Source organism: Crassostrea angulata, chromosome 4 (genome assembly GCF_025612915.1).
Source record: "Crassostrea angulata isolate pt1a10 chromosome 4, ASM2561291v2, whole genome shotgun sequence".
Taxonomy (NCBI): Eukaryota; Metazoa; Mollusca; class Bivalvia; order Ostreida; family Ostreidae; genus Magallana; species Magallana angulata.
Genome location: NC_069114.1, coordinates 27,803,076 through 27,825,441, shown reverse-complemented (window position 1 = coordinate 27,825,441; position 22,366 = coordinate 27,803,076). Strand labels below are relative to the sequence as shown.

Genomic DNA, 22,366 nt, shown 5'->3' with positions numbered 1-22,366 from the left:
AACTTAAGCAAAAAGATGTTAAATCCTGTATATTTCTTCTGAATCAGTCACCTTATCTCGTTAATTACCTGAAGAATTCTTCTTTCAAGAAAAAAAAATCAGAAGTATTTGATCATAATGAGACTCGTCAACCACGTTGACATTAAAGTCGTAGGCGCGGTTTTCTCTCTCGCATAATGTATGAGTTCGATGCCAAACACACTATTACTATAACCGATCTGCGCAGTCTGACAGACCCCGGCACATTTCGACACAAACGCTGGCACCACGAAAATTAACAGGATTTCTTTCGAAAACAATAATGTGAATTGGGGATATATCTGAAACTCTACAAAAATGTCCAGTTGGAGGATTAGATTCCACGATAAGGTAACTTATATAAATATTCTGTCTTACTTTTTGCTTGGTCTAATTTATGTACGGTGTAATTAGTGGTTTCGCCCATTAACGATTTTACACATGGTGGTAACAATTAATTAACAACGTGTATATGCTTTAATTCTTATATCTTGCACAATTTGTCTCTCCTCAAAAAGTACTTTTGAAAAGGCGTCGTACGTTAATTTAATTCTTAAATTTAGAACCAATGTTCTTACCCACCTGGAGAACATTTCGTCCTGTAATTGTTTTAACGCAAGAACAAATTAAAAATGATGTAATATTGTTAGAAAAGAATCTTTTTTTTTGCACTCTTAATGTAGGCAGTTGTTTCTGCGATAAAGTTAATCCGATAGAACAATTAAAATTTTAACACAATTGGATAAAACAAGTGCCTCGGACCATTACATAGAGCCACACCTCACTCTTTGCCAATTCTTTGAGATGTACATTGGTCTCCCAGAGGCTAAACGATGGGTGTCCATCGCCGTGTACCGCAATCATATCAAATATCGACAATGAGGGACCCAAATGACTTTAATGTATAGGAAAAAAAACAACACTAGTAAATCATGGGGGAGACTTGTGACATTGGTTCCCTTGACGATGGAACACAGTGATATAGTAATGTAAACATGGCGCCGCCCGCGGGGTAAAAGACATCCCCTTCCCCTTCTATAACTAATATTAGTTTCCGCGAAAACAAATATCATTGACTGATTTTTCATTCCCAAAATCAACATGTTTATGACAGGTTTCAGTTTTGGGACAGCCTGGCATACTTTCCTGGAATATCCCTTCATTCACTTATTTTAATTATCAAATATAAGAAGAAAGGTGTGGCCGTTTGAAAGAAACGTGACTATTGCACAGAAATGACATTACACATTAAAATGTCTTTCTAACGAAGACGAAAGTTCAAGGTTTAAGTAATGAAATTTTTTCTGTCCCCTATCGAAAGAGAAATTGTTAACGTTCTTGCACGTACGTATACAGAAATTAATTCCACAAAGTAGATTTCGGTACGTTCATTTTGTGTACTAGAATGACCAATATACACGTATAAGTCATACCAGGAAATTAATTAATTAATTATAGCAAATGTCTTCTGTCCGTTAATTCTATAATTAAAAATATGACTGTACATTTCCTTAAAAAGCCGGCGACGAACAAAAAGTTTTTTACTCAAGGATCCTTTAAATATATCATTTGTCTGAAAAAAATTTCTAAGCTTGTTCATTTCAAATGAAATATCACATTTTTCAATTGCAAATATTGTCATATGCACACTCATAAACCATTTTCTTGACACCAGTTGATGAATATTTATTAAGCAGTATCGATCGCTGAATATTTTTGATTTGTGTAAACATTTCCCTTAAAACACAGGTAAAAATGAGTCAACGTAAAAATATATCAATACTTGCGGTCCAGATTTATCAACATTTGCAATCCTAGCTAGAAATAAAATAAACCCCACACCGATATTCCCTCTGTACACGAGCTATTTCCCCTTTAAGATTTAATATACATGTATGAACTTTTTTCATGTAAAATAGGATATATTTTAAGTAAATATTACTTAAAGAATATATTTGTTTTGTAATATTTAAATTATTCTACAGATTCATAAAACTGTTAAGTCAAAGAACAGACCCCCCGACCCCCCCCCCCCCCCAAAAAAAAAACCCAGAAAAAAACGAACAAAATAGAAACAATGATCAATCCCAACAACAAACTTAATCATGTATACATTTGTCTAATACATACAGCCAAATCCATACTCGGAAATGTTATGCCCCTCAGGATAAAGAATTAGGGATATAGTAACTTTTTGACTGTCCAGTTGTCTGTCCATCCGTCAGTCTTAGAAGGCACCGTGTCACTCTGTATGTGATTGTTATGTATACATGTATGATTGTACAAAACGATCAGTTGTTCAGTGTTTTCTAAATAATTCTAAATGAAAAGAAAACATCAACAAACAATTAAATAAGAACCCTTTTATTCTCACTCTAACCCCCCCACCCCTATCCCTCCAAAACAAGGAAAAAAAGAAAAGAAAAGGGAAAGTGTAATTACATGCATCACAGTAGAACCCCATCATTAATATGCTCAATTTTAATCAGAATTCTACCAATTAGTTGTGTGGTCAGTACATATACACGTGTGAATAGTATGTGTCCGGGAAATATTATTAACATCACACATTAGCCATGTTTCGGGGGACATTGACCACAACGTATTCTAAAATCACATGATATACTTTTTCTAATCACGTGTTAAAGGCAGATTGGTTGTAAATTATGTGTTGTTTATTGGGGTAATTATTGAAAGAAAAAAAATGTATCCTAAAAAGATATACGAGATCATAAAGGATATAGACGATGTAGTGTTTTTGATAACAAATTTTTGATAACAAATGACTTTCAAAGATAACAAATTATCCACGGATTCATCGTAATAACGTAAGACGTAGAAGCAATGTTCTTATACTTCACCGTCTTAAGACGGTAACGTCTATATAGGGTGTTAACCAAACATCTTTGCCTTACTTGCTCGGACAGCGATTTGCACCTTTAACAATTGCCACCAGGGCCTGATATGTATGAATCATTTGTCCAAGTGATTCACATTTGTGAGGCAAATACTACACCAGAAAGCATGTTAATGTCGCGTTAATTCAGCCATTACCATTACCACCTTCTAGACCGGTGGCCAAGTCCATTCGTCGCGTAAACATGAAAATAATTCTTATTCGTTTAAAAACAGGCATATTTCATGTAAAACATGAGTTTATATCTCGTTCGTTTCCAATATAAACATTCCAAGTCGTTAAGAATCTAAATTTTATGTTCAATTGTGCATTTCTGCCAATTTGAAAACATTTTTAATTCTTAAATATCGGAGGAGATATATCAAATGTAGTTGTTAGTAATGAACAATAAAAACTGAATAGGATGTATTTATTTATCATTTGTGTGTATGACATCTAGGTTTTAGTAACTAAATATGTTGCATTCATCATTTGGGGAAAAATGTTACATTTCATGCACTTATAAAACTGTGAATTTATTAACGGTCAAAATTATATATCTAAATGGGAGTCCAGCAAACATAGAATCAAAACCAGGTGATCAAGATGGTTGCTTTCATATGGTTTAGCTTGCTTGAGCAAAGGAATACCGGTGATGCATTTTGTATCAAAGGGGCCCTTCATTAAAAATTCTTAGAAAGCATATGGTGATGAATAGAAATTCATTTGCATTTTCTAATTACGATGTGGAATTTTGTTGTTGACTTTTGATGCATTAATGAATGGGAGGACTGCATGGAAATATTTCGTGTCAAGATTGAAGTGTAAACTGTAATTCTTAATTTGTCAAAAACTAACTAGAACGAAAATATTTACTTAATGGTCGTTACTTCATCTATTCAAAGTTCATTAATTTGTACATATAGAAATGTTTAACCCAATTTATCAAATGTCAGAAATTATTCGATTTTTTAGATTGCACACACAATGTTCGCTGTTTTCAAATCGCTTTCGAAGAAAACTCTCGTATTGATTCAACGATTTGTTGAGGATCGAAGACTTGTTCAAAAGGACCAAAGACTTGTATATGATTCAAGACTTGTTAAGGACCGAAGACTTGATTCAAGACTTGTTAAGAACCAAAGACTTGTTTAAGATCAAAGACTTGTATAGGATCAAAGATTTAATTTAAATAGGACCAAGGAATTGTTTAGGATAAAACACTTGTATAGAATTAAGACTTGTATAGGATCAAAGACTTGTATAGAATCAAAGATTTGTACAGGATCAGAAACTTTTTTTCCAATAAGAGTTAGATTTAGATTTGAAGACTTGTATATAATCAAGGACTTCCAAAGAACACTTAGTTGTAGAATTAAAGACTTGCATAGGATCAACGACTTTCAGAGGGTAATAAGTTATAGAATCAAAGACGTATATAGGATTAAAAACCCTCTTCAAAAGAGAAGGAACTGACCGTTCATATACATTTACTCGTATACACAATACAGCCAATAGCGTAACGGACGTCCATCTTGGCCTTGGACAATTATGACGCCTCTATGGTCGTAAATCCGACATGCTTTATACACCTGTGGGACAAACGTGATTATTTCTAATGTAACCATTTTATCAGACAGTGTGGCTAATGAAAATTTAATTAGCGGTGCAGGTAATGATTGATCGGCCAGTGGTGTATCTTTAACAGTTCCTACGGCAGTTTAAACGTTGCTCGAATAATATATCACCGTTTATGTACTGTACATGCACACTATGCAAAATTTGACAGCATTCATCTACCAGACTTCACTACAAAGAACTTACGCGCAGAGAAACTTGAGAGGGAAGAAAGGGAAGTAAGAGAGAAAGACATTGTCCAGTATGTGTCGGAGAGACTTGTATCGTGTTTTCCCCTGTTTTCTATCACAGAGGCTTTTATAGACTTTTGCCGGGCCGTGGTTTTTTTGGTCATTATAGTTGGTGACTGTATTGTCGTTCCGCTTCATTGACTGTGGTTGCACTATACAAGGCGTTAGCCCTCGCTAACTATTTCCCTGTCACATATGTCTTGAGAAAATGAACATTTATATACAAATCATAAATATAACAGTTTTTCCTTCTGAAGAAAAGAGTGTATTAAATTAAACCAAGCCTATGGGGTTTTCCCCATTGCATTTGTGATTCCTTTGAAATGCGACTTCAGTGAAAAATTGATTGCTGGATAAGTGAGATGTGTGGATTTATGGGAATATAGTAATAATTTGGAAATGAATCGACGACAACATATTAGGAGGTTGAGGAATTACCGCTCACAGGTACTGTACTATGTAAACCTCGTCCACTCTGGCTGAATATGATTTTCTCTTTCTATTTTAAAAGGAGACTTTTTGATTGTTATACTCAGCTGATTTGAAGGATTTTATCTTTTGTCGTCTATAATTTGGTTAAGTCAAGATTATTAATGTATGGCGATACGTACATGTTCAAGTTACATATAGTCTACCTGTAAACTCTTGACAATGAAAAAGGTTTTACAAAAACGATCCTTATAAAGTAAATAATAATCTCGAATTTGCACACATCCTTAAAATTGTATTAATTTAAAACGATTTTTGGAATGATTTAGAAATAATGTTTAAAATTTCCATACATATTTATTTCTTAATCAATTTCTTTTTTTTTTTGGAAAAAAATATTTAAAATATTTCTTGAAGAAAATAAGGACATAAAGATTAAATATGTTCTGTACAATGTTAATTTATCTTTTAATTGCGAACTATGACAGTTTGACATGCACGTCTTTGAGCGACCCTTCATTTCACTACAGGAATGTCTGTGACAAGTGCTCTGTACACCAATTTTTTTTTTTTATTTCGTACGTTCGAATTCCATTTATGATTGATCAACGTTTTTGCAAAAGATACGAGTCATATGTCCTAAACTTTTTCTGTTTCGGTCATAGAATACCTACATCTATCTACAATTAAAACAAATACCCCGGAACAGTACATGGAAACAGCGGAAACTGTGAAAAACGTGCTCATGGCTAGGACATGAACTTTTACATACTACCATAATTATCTTTTACGACTCCGTGCTAAATGACCTGACATGACCTAGGTACTTGTTGAGTTCTAGAATTTTCTATTATCTGTTATCAATTCAATTAATCTTATATAAAACCTAACTTAAACAGAATAAAGGAAGGAAGCAACGATTGTACTATTATAATTATTCGCAGACAAATATTTCATTCTCTGGACAACGCAGATTAATTATTATTCCGTGAGAGTAAATTTATTTATGCTTATTAATTTAATTATACAACACATTAAACGAATAAATGTATGCACCTTTATTCAAAACTGTATTTTGGACATGTACGTATATTAAGGCGTCATTTAAATTCTGTAGTAATCCGTAAAGTGCGCAGCTCGGAAGACAAATGGAAGTTTGTATGCAAATCTAATAAAGTTGTAGTAAAAGTATTTTTGAATAAAAGATTCATTTACTTGGGCTCATTTGCGTACCATTTCGATTAAAAATATAAAAATAAAGTAGCGTAGTGTATACTATAGTACTTGGTAGTATGTTAACTTCACATGTACTGTATTTGATACCGTTTCCATGTACATGACTTCAAAATCACGATGGATGCGAACATGTTTTTTGTTTTCTTTTTCAAACAATTATATCTAAACAACAGTTTCATATTGACAACTTAAATAAAAGACAAATCAAATGTTTCGTATATTTGATCTTTTGTTCTTTACACAGAAAATAACGATCTGAGTTTTTTTTTTAAATAAATGAAATGAAATACATGTAGTCTTCTATATGTAATATTTTTTTTTGATTACGTGAAAGTATTTTTTGTTCTATCTATCGCGTCAACTGTTGATAGTAATTCTATATTATAGAAGACAACCGTCGCAAAAAGGTTAAGACTAGTCCTTATATGCAAAAAAAAAATAAACCCTACTTTATCAGCATTTTCTTTTGTGGTGAGAATTTAGTACAAACGCGATGATAGAGAAGGTAAACGAACGACAATCGAACAGAGAAGAGAAATTAATTAATCCAGCTGTTGGGACATAGTCAACTCTAGACAATATTAATTCCTCATGAATGCTAAATTAAGTTACCTGACATCTTTGTTCATTAATGAAGAGGAACATTAAATGACAGCAGGTCGAGTTCACGGAGTTCTATGTGTAGAGAAAGATAAAAATAGATGGAGATATAAAATAGATACAGTGTTTTAAAAATTATAATTGATAAACTTAAAAATTCAGAGAGAGAGAGAGAGAGAGAGAGAGAGAGAGAGAGAGAGAGAGAAAGAGAGAGAGAGAGAATGGGAGAAGGAGATAGGGAGACAAAATTAAAAACAGAAAGAGAAGAGGATATTTGAATTATGACATGGTAAGACATGTACATGTCACTCAAATTTGACAGCCACTCATTGCTAATCCTGTTACAGAAACAGTAAATACAAATATATTTGTCTATTAATTGACAACGCAACTTACTCCCACACGCCCATTATTTTTTCATATATTAAAGATTCTGCATTTTCTCAGAGTTTATTTTTATAGAGGTCAGAAAAAAATATCAGAAAGCTCAGTGTTTAGATCGGTAGGTTTGAAATTAATCTAATGTTGTGATCTTTTAAACCAAATTCTTAAATAAAGAGAAATCATGTTTACATACTTGACAATTGTATAAAAGATGGATGTACACTGTAACCGATCAATCTCCGAATAAAGGTCACACCTACAGAAAATTAATCTGACTCAGTCTCATTGGAACGTAATGCACTAATTAGATTCAGGATATGAAACGGAGCGATTCATTTTTACAATTATTTATATATCAAGAAAATGATAAAAGAACATTGATCCTAGATATGTTTGTTTATACTTTGTTCTAAACTCTCTCTCTCTCTCTCTCTCTCTCTCTCTCTCTCTCTCTCTCTCTCTCTCTCTCTCTCTCTCTCTCTCTCAATTGCAAGCATTTATCAGAAAGTTAATCAAAAGAAAAAATGTTCCAATAAAATTGTTGAACATCATATACATACATGATACATGGTGTAAAAACTATTCTTTCTCCCAAATTTCTGCAAATACAATATTTTTAGGGAAATAGCAGACTGTGTTAAACTGTATTTCGTATATTAATCTCATAATAACCACCATGTACTAGTAATACATTCTCTGGAAAAATTACCACTTTGCATTTTCCTCGCCCTTACGCTCAAAAAGGTTAAATCACAATTTAATTTTATTGTCATTGTAATGTATGGCATTTACAACTTTGAATTGTCATTTCATTTAAGCAATTATTAGTTCTTAAATGTGGCTTTTATTCTCCCATTGAATGAACGATTTCAATATTTTATTGTACATCTTTAAGATTTATCTAGCGATATGTCAGAATGATGAATTTGGAAAGTAACAGCTGTTTTATCGACTCAAGAAGAAGTCAGACAAAATGATAACATCTGGTGTCTGTTTGCATACGTTTTTTTTTAAAATAAAGTAACAAACAAAAAGATTTGCGGAGTATCTAGTTGAAAGCAAAACTGAGAAATGGATGGTCATCATTTTGAAAGTAATTATGATAAGATTTTTGAAATATTTTAATTTGCACTTTTTTGAAATAACAATTGTACATTACATCTGATAACAATCAATGTACAAAAATAAAAAAATATACACGTACGATTCTATAATCTCAATCTATATGAATAATTTAAAGAAAAAAATAAAATATATCTACAGTAAAAAAAAAAGATGTTTTTTAAACATTTGATATAAGAGCATCATACGAACACTCTCTCTATGTTAATACTTTATATACCTTACTTCATCTACGATGTGAAGTGATAGAAAAAAAACGAAACAAATAAAAACATTCGATATTCAGATAAAAATACTCTTGGAAACTTGTGGCCCCTACACATACCTCACACCATGTGCTCGTAAATTTTCACGTTATTACACATTTATTTCACGAATCTGAAAAAGAAAAAAAAAACTTTCGGCAGATCTCTGTATGATGGAGTCATGGAATTCAGTATGCCACAGTTCTGTACACGTATAGAGAAAAGATGAAGGAGATAATAATATCCCGATTATGTCAAACAATTTGATTGTTATCCAAAGACGCGGCTTCAACAACATTCACAAACTCTCTTGGACACATGTGATCTTTATACATAGAAAACACCCAATGAGTTTTCATTTATAAACCCCAAATTACTGTTTTCCCTTTTACAGTGGCCCCACATGGTCTCGCTCCTCTCCGGAGGTACTATGTAATAGTTAATAGCTTTAAATATATATAAAAGAAATAAGATAGACATAATTATGAGTAATTTGTTGACTATCTAACCTCCTTAACATTTTAATTTTGCTTTCACAGTGGCCCCACATGTCCTCCCTCTACTCCGGGGGTACATCAAGGGAGGACGAAGAACAGAAATATGTGGACCCAGTGATGGTCTTTGACAATGTGTACGAAAACCCAGCGGAGCCCTATGGCGCCTACAAGTTCTACATGGCGCCAAGGGAGGAATTCGTCATCCAGTCCGAGCCACATCTGTACCCCGTCCGAGCCGTTTACAAGGAGGACGACGACCGGACTTCCGGTTACGCGACCAGTGGCGGATCCAGTACTCTGAGGGACGGATCGTCCAAGAGAATTCTTCTCTGTGTCTTGCTGATCTTCTTGTTGATTGGTGCAGTGATTGCGGCTGTCGTTATGGCTGTGCTGAGTGAGTCTAATCTCTCATGTTGTAAATATTTTAATGAAAAATTAAATTTATCGCCCCCACCCCGAAAAAAACCCCTAATAAAATAAATTAGATAAAATGCCCCCCCCCCCCCCCGATTAATCAAACACAAAACATAAAGGTATGTATAAAATTCATGTAAACATATATGAATGTATAGATATGTTTATACTCAGTAGATGGAACGAACATTATGGTTGTTATTTGATAAGTCAAACGGAATCAGTGGAATATATCCTCATTACTTTAAATGAAAAAAAAAAAATAAATAAATTAATAAACGTTTTGAAACCGTTCTTATCCGAAAATATCGGTGATAAGTAATTATTTTTTATTTTGCAGTTTCACATCAAAGGAGAATAAAACCCCTTCAACCAGAATTACAGCAGGAGGGTCTGTGTCTTAATGAATTTCATGTTCATAAAAATTACATGTTTTACCTGCAATATTTCTAATATCATTATACTTTCACTATAAAATACAGATGTGTTGGAATCCAATATACGAATAGGCAATCGAACTTACATCCTGGAATACAGTGATCCGAATAGCCAAGAGTACAAATTACTCGAAACCGAATTTTGTGAAGGAGTAAGTTTTTTAGGAGACTTTTTTTTAATTCATCATTATCATCATCAGCACCATCATCTCAATCTATTGAATTTCGAAAAGACTAATAAGATTATAAGATTTAATTGTTCCATTGTAGATTGACGCAATGTTCTACCGAATTGATTCTCCATTGAAAACGGAATACAAAGGCTGTAAAGTTTTGAGCTTCAGGTACATGTAACCAAAAACAATTATAGGCATATTAAAAAAAAAAACTATCTTTAATATTTCTGTATTTTTTAAAATTAATTTTCTATATTCTTGATTTTTAAACTCCTTTTTGTAGGAATGGAAGTGTAATAGCTAGGAACCTGATGACATTTCTACGGAAAGACATGAAGCCGACTCAAGCGGTGAAAGATGAGGTTTATAACTTTCTCAAAGAGACCATTCCAAAGAAAGGAATATGGAACCCACTGCTACTAAACGCAGAATCCCTTGACATTTACCCAGTGGAAATGATAAATATCAAGCCAGAAGTAGATCCAAATTATATAAAACCGACTGAAGATGATGTTTCAGAAAAATCTAGCATACACTTTGTCTCAGAATACGTTAATACCAAGGAACATACTCCTTCCTCATCTGTTCTGACGTTTCAAGAATCAAAACAAACTTTTCCTGTATCGGACAGTCGTGATAAAGTTCATTTATTTTCAACCTTGGGTGATAAGGGACAACTATATCCATCACAAAGTTTACATCAACTTACTGAATCATTATCACCTGTCCATTCATCTAAGGTTTTATCGCACTCAACAGACAAACTACTTCCAAGTTTGGATTATTCAACCGGATTAAACCCCTCCTCCACTCTTTCCCCAGGGGCGACACATTCAGACATATTCCCCCCAAACATTCCCTTTGATTCTGTAAGAGCTAATATTGATATGCATTTGCAGAGCCTTTTGCATTTCTTACCAATGGATCAACAAGCAGTGACAACGACACCATCTGTCAATCGCGTCGCCGATATGAAAAATGACATTTCAGTTCAACCTGTAAGAACGCCGTCCGAATCTCTTCAGTTAGATTCCACTTCTGGAATTGATAATGATTTTTTCAATTTTTTAAATTCTGTTCCATCCTCACATCAGATGCAACCCAAATCTTCTGTTGGAAGAGATCAGATGAACATCAATGACCTGGATATATTACTTGCGACTGGCGATTTCAACAAAGTTTTGTTCCCGACATCGGCATCATCTGTTTTGGATGAAACACAGGCGTCGAGTAAATCGTACGGCGACTTACCCGTGTACGGAACAAGCTTAACTAAACATTTACTGTCAAATACAATGGACCAACTGTCGTCAAGTTCGCTTAACTTAGATGGATTTATCCTGCAAAGCTCGAACATGGTCTTCTCGTCAGAAAGATTTGGCCAAACAAAATCCACGAGCGTTTTATCCTCACTATCGTCGTCGACACCGCCAATCAGTTCGATTATAAATGATATGGACATGTTTTTCAACAATTTACTACCCTCGATTCCATCGATAAAAGATTCTTCGATTGTTTCTTCAGGAACGTTTGAACAAAACTCCAATGCACAATTAATAACGTCTTCCATGTCTCAAAGCGATAGTATGAATTTTGATGTTACACCATCTGATCTGTTTGATTGGTCAGATTACATTTTTAGCGGATTCAACCAAGTGACAACTCCACCAAGTACCTCGACGGGATTCTCAAATGATCTTTTTGGAAACATTCAAGAATCCGTTGCAGATGATACGCAATCGTTTTTTGACTTCTTTTCACACTCTTCAACAAAAGAAGAATCGTCCAACGATGGACTCCCAGAAAATGTTTTAATGAATTCCGCACAAAGTGGAACGGCGTCTTCGTCATCACCGACACAAGATCTAGGAATGAGCTCTGATCAGTCCATGTTTTCGTTTTTGAATAATGTACCTGAAGGTTCTAATAAAGTTGTTGAAGAATTTGACACTGCAACACACGATTCTATTGATTATGACAATTCTTTGCTTTTCCAAACAAGATCTGGTAACAAACAATCTTTAAGTACTACAGAACCATTTGAAGCATCACAACACTTCAGCAATTCCCTGCAACCATCCTTATCACGTTTTATTACAGAAAAAAGCGATGAACTTAGACAACAATCAATACAAAGCTTAGATTCTAGCAGTGTCTTAAAGTCTCTTGCTCATGAAAATTTACCTTCGCCGACAGTTGAGGGTATAAAACCCACAACCGAGGTAACCGAAAATCAGTCGTCTCTTAAAATCGACTTAAATACGGACAACGTAAAATTCGGTGGTTCCATACAATCATCAGATATTTTTGTGCCTGCCTCCGTTATAGAAATGTCAAGCCTGATGGATGGAATATTGCCCACAGAAAACAAAGTCGATGAAATTTTACTTTCTTCATCACAAAGGGAAATGATGTCAGCTCATTTATCTTTAAGAACATTAGAACTATCTTCGAGAAATTATTTTTCATCCGAAAATCTTTTCCCTAACAGTGACGGTTCGATTTTAGAATGGAATAAATCTAGTGTTATTAACACAGACTACATCAGCAGTTTTTCAGAAGCTTATACAGAAAGGTTTTTGCCTCTTACCGCACTACCTGGTGAACAAATTATTTCAAGTGCACAAAAAATAATTGATTCTACAATGAAGGATGCTTTCTCCATCTCCGACAAAAAGATTTTACCAACGATGTTTAGTGCAAACGAAATATATTTCACTACAAAAGGAGAGACAATGTCACTCGATTATTTTAATTCAGTAGATGAAAGTTCAGCTCATAACTTAATGATACAATCATCATTTTTACGGCCAGCTTCATTATCCAAGAGCGAAAAATATGCTTTCAGTGTAAATAGTTTGCGTGATACTTCAACTGACGACGTAAATAGCATTTGGGGAAGTTCTATTTTTCCTCTTCTTGTTCAGCCAACAAAAACTTTGACTCTTCCATTATCTATGGAAGCTTCTTTGAATGAAAGTTTAGAACCAATAACGCTAAACTCACAAATAAATACAACTGATCGCCAAACAGCTTCAAGAGAGCAGACTAATGCAAGGTCTTCCATCACAAATGAACCAGCGTTGTTTTCAAGTTTGAAGGAGGACTCAATTCAAGAAACCCGTTTGCAGTTTAATACCGACGAATTTATCAACCCCACATCCGCATCAGTATACATTCAATCATCTCTTAGCGAAAAAGAAGGAGATTCCGATATGCTACTTTCCACATCAGGCACATTACAATTGACACAGTCTTTTGTCGACTCGGTAATAGTCACACAGAAAACACTAGAAAAACAAAGTTCTTTAAGTTTCGAAAATGTGATGACAACGTCTCCATTTGACACAAGCATAAACAAGGCTTCACTGAATACTTATACGGAAATTGAGACGATGGCATTTTCCAGTGGGTATATTTCATCCTCAGAAAAGGCGATGACGTCAATGCTAAATCCTTTGCTAAACCCAGAAAGTGTTGTTCCAAGCAGCGACATTATGTCATTTAATTCGATCGATAACTCTGTTCCTCACCTAGAGCATGAACGTTTGGCAGAAACCAGTCTAATTCAGCCTTCAGAGAAGTCTCTGTCATCTAGTTTGAGATTCAGTTCGCCAGATGTATTGGATTTCAGCATAAATGACATGGTTTCAGAAGTAGCGTCTACGTCAATGTTTAGTTCAGACCCAGTAACACAGCATATTAGTGTCAAAAGTCAAATAAGTCCATCAGAAGAGAATCTTATCAAAAACGTAACATCCAAAGAGCATATTCCAACAGAAACATTAATGTTTTCTAAAGAAATGACACCTTCGGTTGAGGCTTTGGAATCTCTCGCGACATTTACGTCATTCAGCGACGACTCTTTTATGAAATCAATGGCAGTACTTGACTCTCAAAGTAACATTTTGCAGAATGATATCACAAGCTTACCAAAGCACGAAATCAAAAATTCAAATATCGATATAGCACTGCCATCTTTAAAATCTCAAACTACAGATATAGAAACGTCTATCCACAGTTATGTAATGACCAACACCAGATCATCAATATCGCCATCAGCAACAGATATAGAGTACGAAAGTGTCATGAGTGATGGAATCCTTTCCAAAAACATGTTTTATACAACAATCAAAAGTGATTCTTTACAGATAAACGATCTAACAAATACCTTTATGCCAACAGAAACACTTGCTTTTCAAGTAGAAACAACGTTTACTGATATTACAGATTCAAAAAGTATTTCAAAAGACGCACCGTTATCATCATTTACGAAAATAAAGAGCTCAGATGATTTCTTACCGGTTCAGACCATAAGCAGTCCGACTCAGACCATAAGCATTGAAGCTGTATTAGCCGATTTCAAATCATCGCCTTCTATAAACAAGGAAACTGCAGCTTTAAGCAATCACTTCGAAAACTTTGATCATTTACAAGCAAGTCTTGACATTACTCCAAGCCAGTCTTACAAACAAAATGGTCACACAACAGTCATCTCCGATTCTCTTCCGATGTTTGATCAAACGACAAGCATGTCTTTGAATAATCAAGATCAAGGACTTTCCTCTGCGCTAAGATTGTCCAAAATGACTGAAGTTGTCGACTCTAAGACGATTTTGCTAGATACAAACTCTGAAATCATGCTCCAATCATCTTTAAGCTCTAAAATGAAATCTTTATCTCTTAATATTGAAAAGCAATTGGAGAGCATGACATCAACCATGCAGCCTATGTCGGAACGGTTCATAAAATCACATTCCACATCAACTGTGGAATCACAACAACTTGAAGTTGTGAATACATTTTACAATTCCGATATAACAGACACATCTTTCAAACTATTTCCTGATTCTTCTTTTACGGGAATAATACAAAGCAGTTCAATGGTGTGGTCCGAAAAAGTTGCCATGGATTCCTCTGATATGTCTTCCACACTTTCTGACTTGGAGATAGTTAATTCTCTTAAACCAACAAAAACGGAATACATTTCAGCATCTTCTGCAACAGCGCCCTTGTCAAACACAGCTGATCAAGAAATTATGACAAATCCTCTATTGGACCAAAGTACACTTATTATGGATTTATCTAGTGCTATTAAATCCTCCAAAGATACTAAAGACATTTTTGAGGTATTTTCATCAAGTCAATCGACAATGAAATTATCAACAAGTGGCATTATTGAAACTTCAGTGATGAAACAAATAGACGAAATTACTTCTGAAATAAAGCAAACACCATTGCATGGTCAAATAATCACTACTAATGAATTCAATTCACAAAACTTGGGATTAAGTAAAATAGAGACAGTGCAGGACGACAGATTGTCGACTGATGCGCTGACTATGTTGAATGATGGAACTGTATTTTCCAATATGATGTCATCTGAATTAATAACGATCGAACACAGTATCCAAACAGTATCGACTGAGCCATTAACCTCGGGAGTATATAACACACCCCATATAGGCATTCTATCTCGTGCCTATTCTGAGACAAATTTTGTTCCTGGTTTACTTACCAGTAGCATGATGTATAGTGAGAACTTGCCGTTAGCAAGTAATTCATTTGCACGAGGTAAAGACACTGATACAGAAATGCTTGTTTTCAACACGTTTAATGATTTGCCTATCGCCAGCAAATTTCAAAGCGAAACAATAATGCAGGGAAACGATATGAGCTCGAACAAAAATAATTTAGATTTATCACTATCTTCTATGTTGCACAAAGAACAATTAAGCAGTTTAAGAAATTTGCAGCCGTCAATGACCCAGTTAAACGATGTCAGTACGTTTGTGTCTAATTTTGACAATTTTGAAATCATGAGTGAAGGAACATCTTATGTTGAGAGTACGAGAAGTTTGCTTGACAGCCCTCCTACTGAAGATTTGAAAAGTGCCCGTGTTGAGTTAAGAACGGTTATTGAAAACGTTCAAGGATCTCAAATAATATCTTCTCAAAATGATGCACTTACTGCTAGTATACTGGTACCAACAGAATCACTGAATGCAGTTTTTGAACCTTTACTAACGAGTTTACCTTATTCGGACAAACAAGTCACAGATACCTTGTCCAGTCATATGCAAACAGTTTCTTTTAAATTTAGTGATAGTTCCAACACTTTGCTTTATTCTCTTAACTCGGACAAGCTTAACATAAAGTCCTCGTTTAGCACCATTCAAACTATTTCTCAAGGGCCTATGGTTGAGGGCAACACTTTCAGCGTTGATACAGTTTTACAATCCTTATACAAAGGTTCAAGCGCAATTGAGGACTTCGGAATGGAGATTAATAGTGAATCAAGAAAACCTATCAATCTTTCCACAGACGATCTTGCAACGCCTGGCTTATCATCAGCAGTGCTTCCCAATATAGATACACAAAGCATTGATACAGTTTTACAATCCTTATACAAAGGTTCAAGTACAATAGAAAACTTTGGAATGGAGATTAATAGTGAATCACCAAAACCTTTCTATTTAACTTCAAAAGTACCAACACCTATTGGCTTCTCATCATCATTTCCAAATACGGATACGCAAAGGTTGTTGAAGCAAACAGAACTACAACCAGAATTCCTTCTAACTAGTGCAAGTGTTGATGTTCTAAGTGGAATATCAGAGCCTACAAATAGTGTATTATATATGTCAAGTTCATTAGTGGATGGACCACCAGCATTCAGTTCGGAAGTAAAGATGTTCAGTGGTGAAACCCTTCAACCTTTGTCCATTTCCCCCTCTTCTCCTATTCCTGATCAGCATATACCTTCAGTCTCTAACATTAACCAATTCACCTCTCCCACATCAATTGATATTTCACTAACGAAAACTTTTGATACTGATAAACTAACAAGTGATTCGATCGTTTCTTCCCCGTTTACTGGTATAATTGCCAATTCCTTTGTACCTACAAATCCACTTACTTTCATCTCCCCCTTTGAAGACGTGTTATCACCGATGCAGACATTGGTTTTGGAATCATCATTAGCGATTTCCCAAGATACATTTTCAAATATTTTAAGGAATTATTCATCATCCGAAATAGTGAAAAACAATGTAATTTTAAATTCTCAAATTACAGAAACCGTTATTAATACAGTTAACCTAAATGACAATCTTATAACAAAATCAAGCAATTTTTTTCCTAGTACAGATTTCTTAACAAATATAACCTATTCTGTTAATAATATTGATGAGCACATTTTGGACTCTTCAGTTGTAGACTATCAATTTTCTGCTATATCCAGTAACACAGTGATAGATTCAAATACGTTAGATATTTTATCTTACTCTTCGATGAATGAAACTACGACTGTAAACAAAACACCACTTTCCTTATTCAGTTCCAAATCGCAGTTAATTGCCCCTATTTCACATACTCCTGAATTATTTCAGCATAAAACGAACTCCATTACACTGACTCAACACCCTTTTACCAATATTATATCAGATTCAATGATTACAGTTTCAACTCATCATAGCCAAGCATACCAATCAGAGTTAAGTTCATTTCAGTTCCTCTCATATTTAGAGAACACAACTGCAACTAATATGATCAATAACGTTTTGAATAATGCCACAATGACAGGACTTGATCCGTCGTATGGAACACCCATAGTCGTAGAAACTTCATCAATATTCCTAGACATAAATCAGACATTGTTGTTCAAAGGTTCCCTTTCCGAAACTATGTCTTTAAGTACTCTTATTGACAATGTTACCGATTCCCTAGGAGACGGTCACTTATTCGAGACGATTTCGCAAACGTTAGATTTAAGCACGATTTCAAGAATGTCTACAAGTACTATATCTCAAGCTCAGTCAGACTCAATTTTTGCCTCTTTGCCATTAGTTGATAATAACACCCCGGATCCACTTGTCAAAACAACTCCTTATGATGTGCATAGTGATCCCCTTTTAATAATAGACGAAGGGGCTGAGCAATCTCTAAACCTCGGTCCTCAAGTTTTAAACCCAAACACAACAGATTCATCAATAAATTTAACACTGTATTTTGTTGATTCTGATGTTATTTTTTCGTCCTTTGATCCTTTTACTAATTTGAATATGCATGAGTATGTTTCCAAAAGCAGCACACAAGAATCCTTACAGATGATTGAGTTCACCAATGATAAAATGTTCTTTGACTCAGATACAGATATGTATGATATAGCAAGTAAAACATCTTCTGATAAAATAGAAACAAAACCAGTTAACGATTCTTATGTGCTGTTTGAAAGGTTATCCTATGGTAAAGGAAATGATTCCTCCGTATTTACAAATTTGCCTACCAGTGGTGTTCCATCTTCTTTTACCATTTTACCAACGACCAGCTTATCAATCTCGATGTTATTCAATTCTTTTTTCAAACAAAATGTTACTAATGAAATGATTGTGACATCGATTCCCGACAAATCCTTTTTCCATCAATCCACTATGTCTTCCCTTCCAACAATTGATATTAACAATATAAATGATATTAATTTCCCTGACAATAAGATGGTAAGAGGGACATTAAACTATGATTCAGATAAAAGTATACAAGATAATAGCTTGCTGCAACGAAGCAGCCTTGATGCGATGGTGTCACATTTTTCACCAAGGGCACTGGACGCCAGCCTTTTGTATACAGGAGTGCATGGAAAAGTAAGTCGTTCTGAAAATTTATTTACAAATGAAAATGGAAAAGTGTCCATATCATTTTCTTCGTCCAGTAATTATATATCATCGTCGAACACCCAGTTAAATGACATTTTATCATTTAATGAAACTACAATGAAGAAAAATAGCACATGGTCCAAAACGATTTTTCAAACTACAAATAATGGAATTTTATATTCAAGTGTAAACACTGTTGATGATTTATTAGATCCTTATATAGAAGTAAGTCTCAATCTTGATCCTTTGACCCATTTATCGATAAATACGAGAACTGACTGGCCATCGGGTATCGCCAACAGTATATATAACGGTAAAAATCTTGAATCATCAGCAGAAGCATATTCTTCAAATGATGAAAATATCACCGTAAGTTCTCACCACGCAAAGCTTTATTCAAATGACTTAAATTCATTAAGTAAGGATGTTTCAAAGCAGTCCATGACAAGTTTTCATTATTTGCAAAATGGCAATACGCCTACTTTGGAGACCCCAACAGCAGCATTTAGAATAGACACATCAATGCCATATTCCTCACTTAAAATGTCAAATCAAAATCTCCAGAAAAAGTCACTATCTGAATTACCTGTATATTCGGATATTTCAAACATGGTACACTCTTCGACTTCAAATTTAACAACAAATTTTGAATTGTCTTCGACATTATATAACAATTTTTTCGCTGAAGAAAAATTCCCGATCATGAAAATCAATAAAAGTGATACATTTCTGGGGGATCGTGGTGTCCTGACCATAACAGACGCACCGTCAAGTGAGTCCTCAGTTGACACATTCCTGTTTACGGCGGCAAATGACTACGATTATTACGCCACCGACCTTGACTTTGTAACCGATTATGCTGATTTCACAGCATCAAGTTCAAAAGAATCGTCAATCAGTATGTCATCTTCAAATTCGCCCGTTAAATCAATACTTGACGAACCAATTTCTTTATTGAACCACTCACAACCTGTAACGGTGTCACTACCAATTCTTCCTGTTTCAAATAGTTTGGAAAAACAAAATGTCTTGGCTAAGGCTATAAGCGGTTTGCCTATTGTTTTACCTGTACAAAATGAAACTGACATTGCGAAACATAAAAGTACCATAATCAGCAGTCAATATTATACTGAAAAATATTCTTCTAAAGCTACAGAATCGGTTAAAGAGACAGTTGTACCGTCCTCTCAGAAATATCCCAAAATTGACATCTTGCCAACTCCAGTCATAACAGACACAGAGAAACCTATGACGTCCTCAGATTCAGATATTGAAATGGGTATGGATATGGATTATTACGATCCATTTGCTGCGTTTTTCGGGGGTGGGGATGGGGGACCTGCCATACCCCAGTGGGTCATCGATATGTTAGGCACTGTGCACGACTCTCCATCATCATCAGCTAAGCATTATTTTAGACATTAACCAATCGGTCTTGACTGATCGAGTGGAAATTTCGTTTTTATCATGATTTTAAATTTCTTAATGGCAGACATTGGTTAAACGAACAAATTAATAAGTCATTGAATATATTTTTTTTTCAATCTGTTAATCACAAATCTCTTTGACTGTCGTTTTATAATTCATTTTACAAGTTAAAACGATTTACATTCGTAGCAATAATGCAAAAAAAAAAAAATATGTGATCAGTCTACATCGTCATAATAATTATTATAATTATTAAAACCATTTTAAAAATGAAATCGATATATAGGTACAACGATAGATACAAGGCTATTTAAATCTTTTCAGAGTACAACGACATACTTAATAGAAACAAATCTTATTTCTTAAACTTTAATTATGAAAACATTTCACAATTATGTTAACATCAATTTCATGATGAAAACTGCATGTTTCGAGTTAACAAATTATATTCTTTACATAGAGAATATTAGTTTTGATATGTAGTAGACTAGGAATTAGTGAATATACACACATTTCGATAGTAACAAAAACATTTTATTCCAAAGGTAAAAAAAAACCCCAAAAGATCTATACATTTTTGTAAATCCACAGTTAGTTAGAGTATTTCAGGCATGGATAGGGTTGACACTGTGATCGTTGTTGTACTGTTTTAGGAATCTGGGTGGTCAAGATTCGATTTTACCAATTATATTTTTTTTACATAAATAATAATAGTTTTTAATATCTTGTAGACTTAGCATCAGTGAATGTACACAAATAGCGATAGTTAAATATATTTCAAAATGCATTTTCCAAAAGGTAACGGAACACAAAAAAGAGTAAAGATACATTTTTGGGTTTCGTAAGAAATGAGGGTATCCAATGCATTGATAGGGTTGGAAATGTGATTGTCCTTGTGTGCCTAAAGAGGCTGGGGGGTCAAGAAATTAACCTTCTGGTCCCAGGGTCAATAAACTTAGACGAGCTACTTTTAATCTAAGTCTCAGCTTTATACAAAAGAAACATATAGTGGAATAGTGAGACTCAGAGCAATAGTGAGTTTGTCATAATAGTGAGATTTATCGCCCCAGGACCAGATCTTCCTTAAATTTTTAGGTATGATTTGTTCAGCTATAAAACTATAATTTAAGGGAAAAATCTATATATTTCAGCTTTGAAAATTCAATATTATGCGATATCCTTTTACAGAGGATAATAATATAGTCTAAAATGGATACTGCCATCTAGCCCTCTAAATTAACCTCATACAATGTACATCTATCTTTACCGGTATATAGAGAGTGCTGCAGTCGGTAATTCACGGTTTACCCTGTCCTCCTTTAAGAGCATTAGAGGAACTCCCAGAGTGAGCTTTTACTCTCCAGTAATATTCTAGAATGTTAGATCCAAGGGATGTATATTGCTCATCTTTAAGAATAGCTACCAATTTTTATCGGAAAAAAATCACTCACATGCATACAGTATTTTGTTCTTTAGACAATACAATTGCAACCTTACATGGAATGATAAATTAACAACTAAATGGCATCACAATGTAGATAGAAACATCAAATACTAAAGTATAAGGGACTCCATTAGGTAACATGCTTATAAGTAATACGATATTTAAGGTATCTTAACCCATTTATTTATTTAATGAAAGTTATGAATACGGAAAATAGTTTTTTAATTTTTTTTATACTAATAAGCAATTATATTATAGTACAAAAATTCCCTTAACTGCCTAGCATCAAGTTATGTGATTTTTCTTCTTCAATGTTTAAAAATAAATGAAACAACAAAAATAAAACAGAATAGATCTGGCTTGATAGCTTCACAGTTTATAAACTAGGTTTATTGGCTGTAAACTATTGTAACGAACCATAAACTATAGTTAGTGATTTGTTAACTAACTTATCTGTAAAACCGTATTTAACGGTTGTAAATTATAGCTTACGAATGCTGATGTAAGTTTATCTGCCT

At 34.2% G+C, this 22,366-nt stretch overlaps 1 protein-coding gene across 1 annotated transcript; it reads left to right on the top strand.

Annotated features, from left to right (window-relative positions):
• The first annotated feature begins 265 nt into the window (after nucleotides 1-265).
• LOC128182195 (uncharacterized) lies at nucleotides 266-20,401 on the top strand. The gene is made up of 8 exons (XM_052850799.1): nucleotides 266-369; nucleotides 9,338-9,689; nucleotides 10,050-10,100; nucleotides 10,192-10,298; nucleotides 10,417-10,490; nucleotides 10,606-18,569; nucleotides 19,665-19,874; nucleotides 20,127-20,401. Exons 1-8 carry the CDS (start codon nucleotides 337-339, stop codon nucleotides 20,399-20,401), a joined length of 9,066 nt encoding a protein of 3,021 aa, XP_052706759.1. The 5' UTR covers nucleotides 266-336.
• Nucleotides 20,402-22,366: the final 1,965 nt, after the last annotated feature.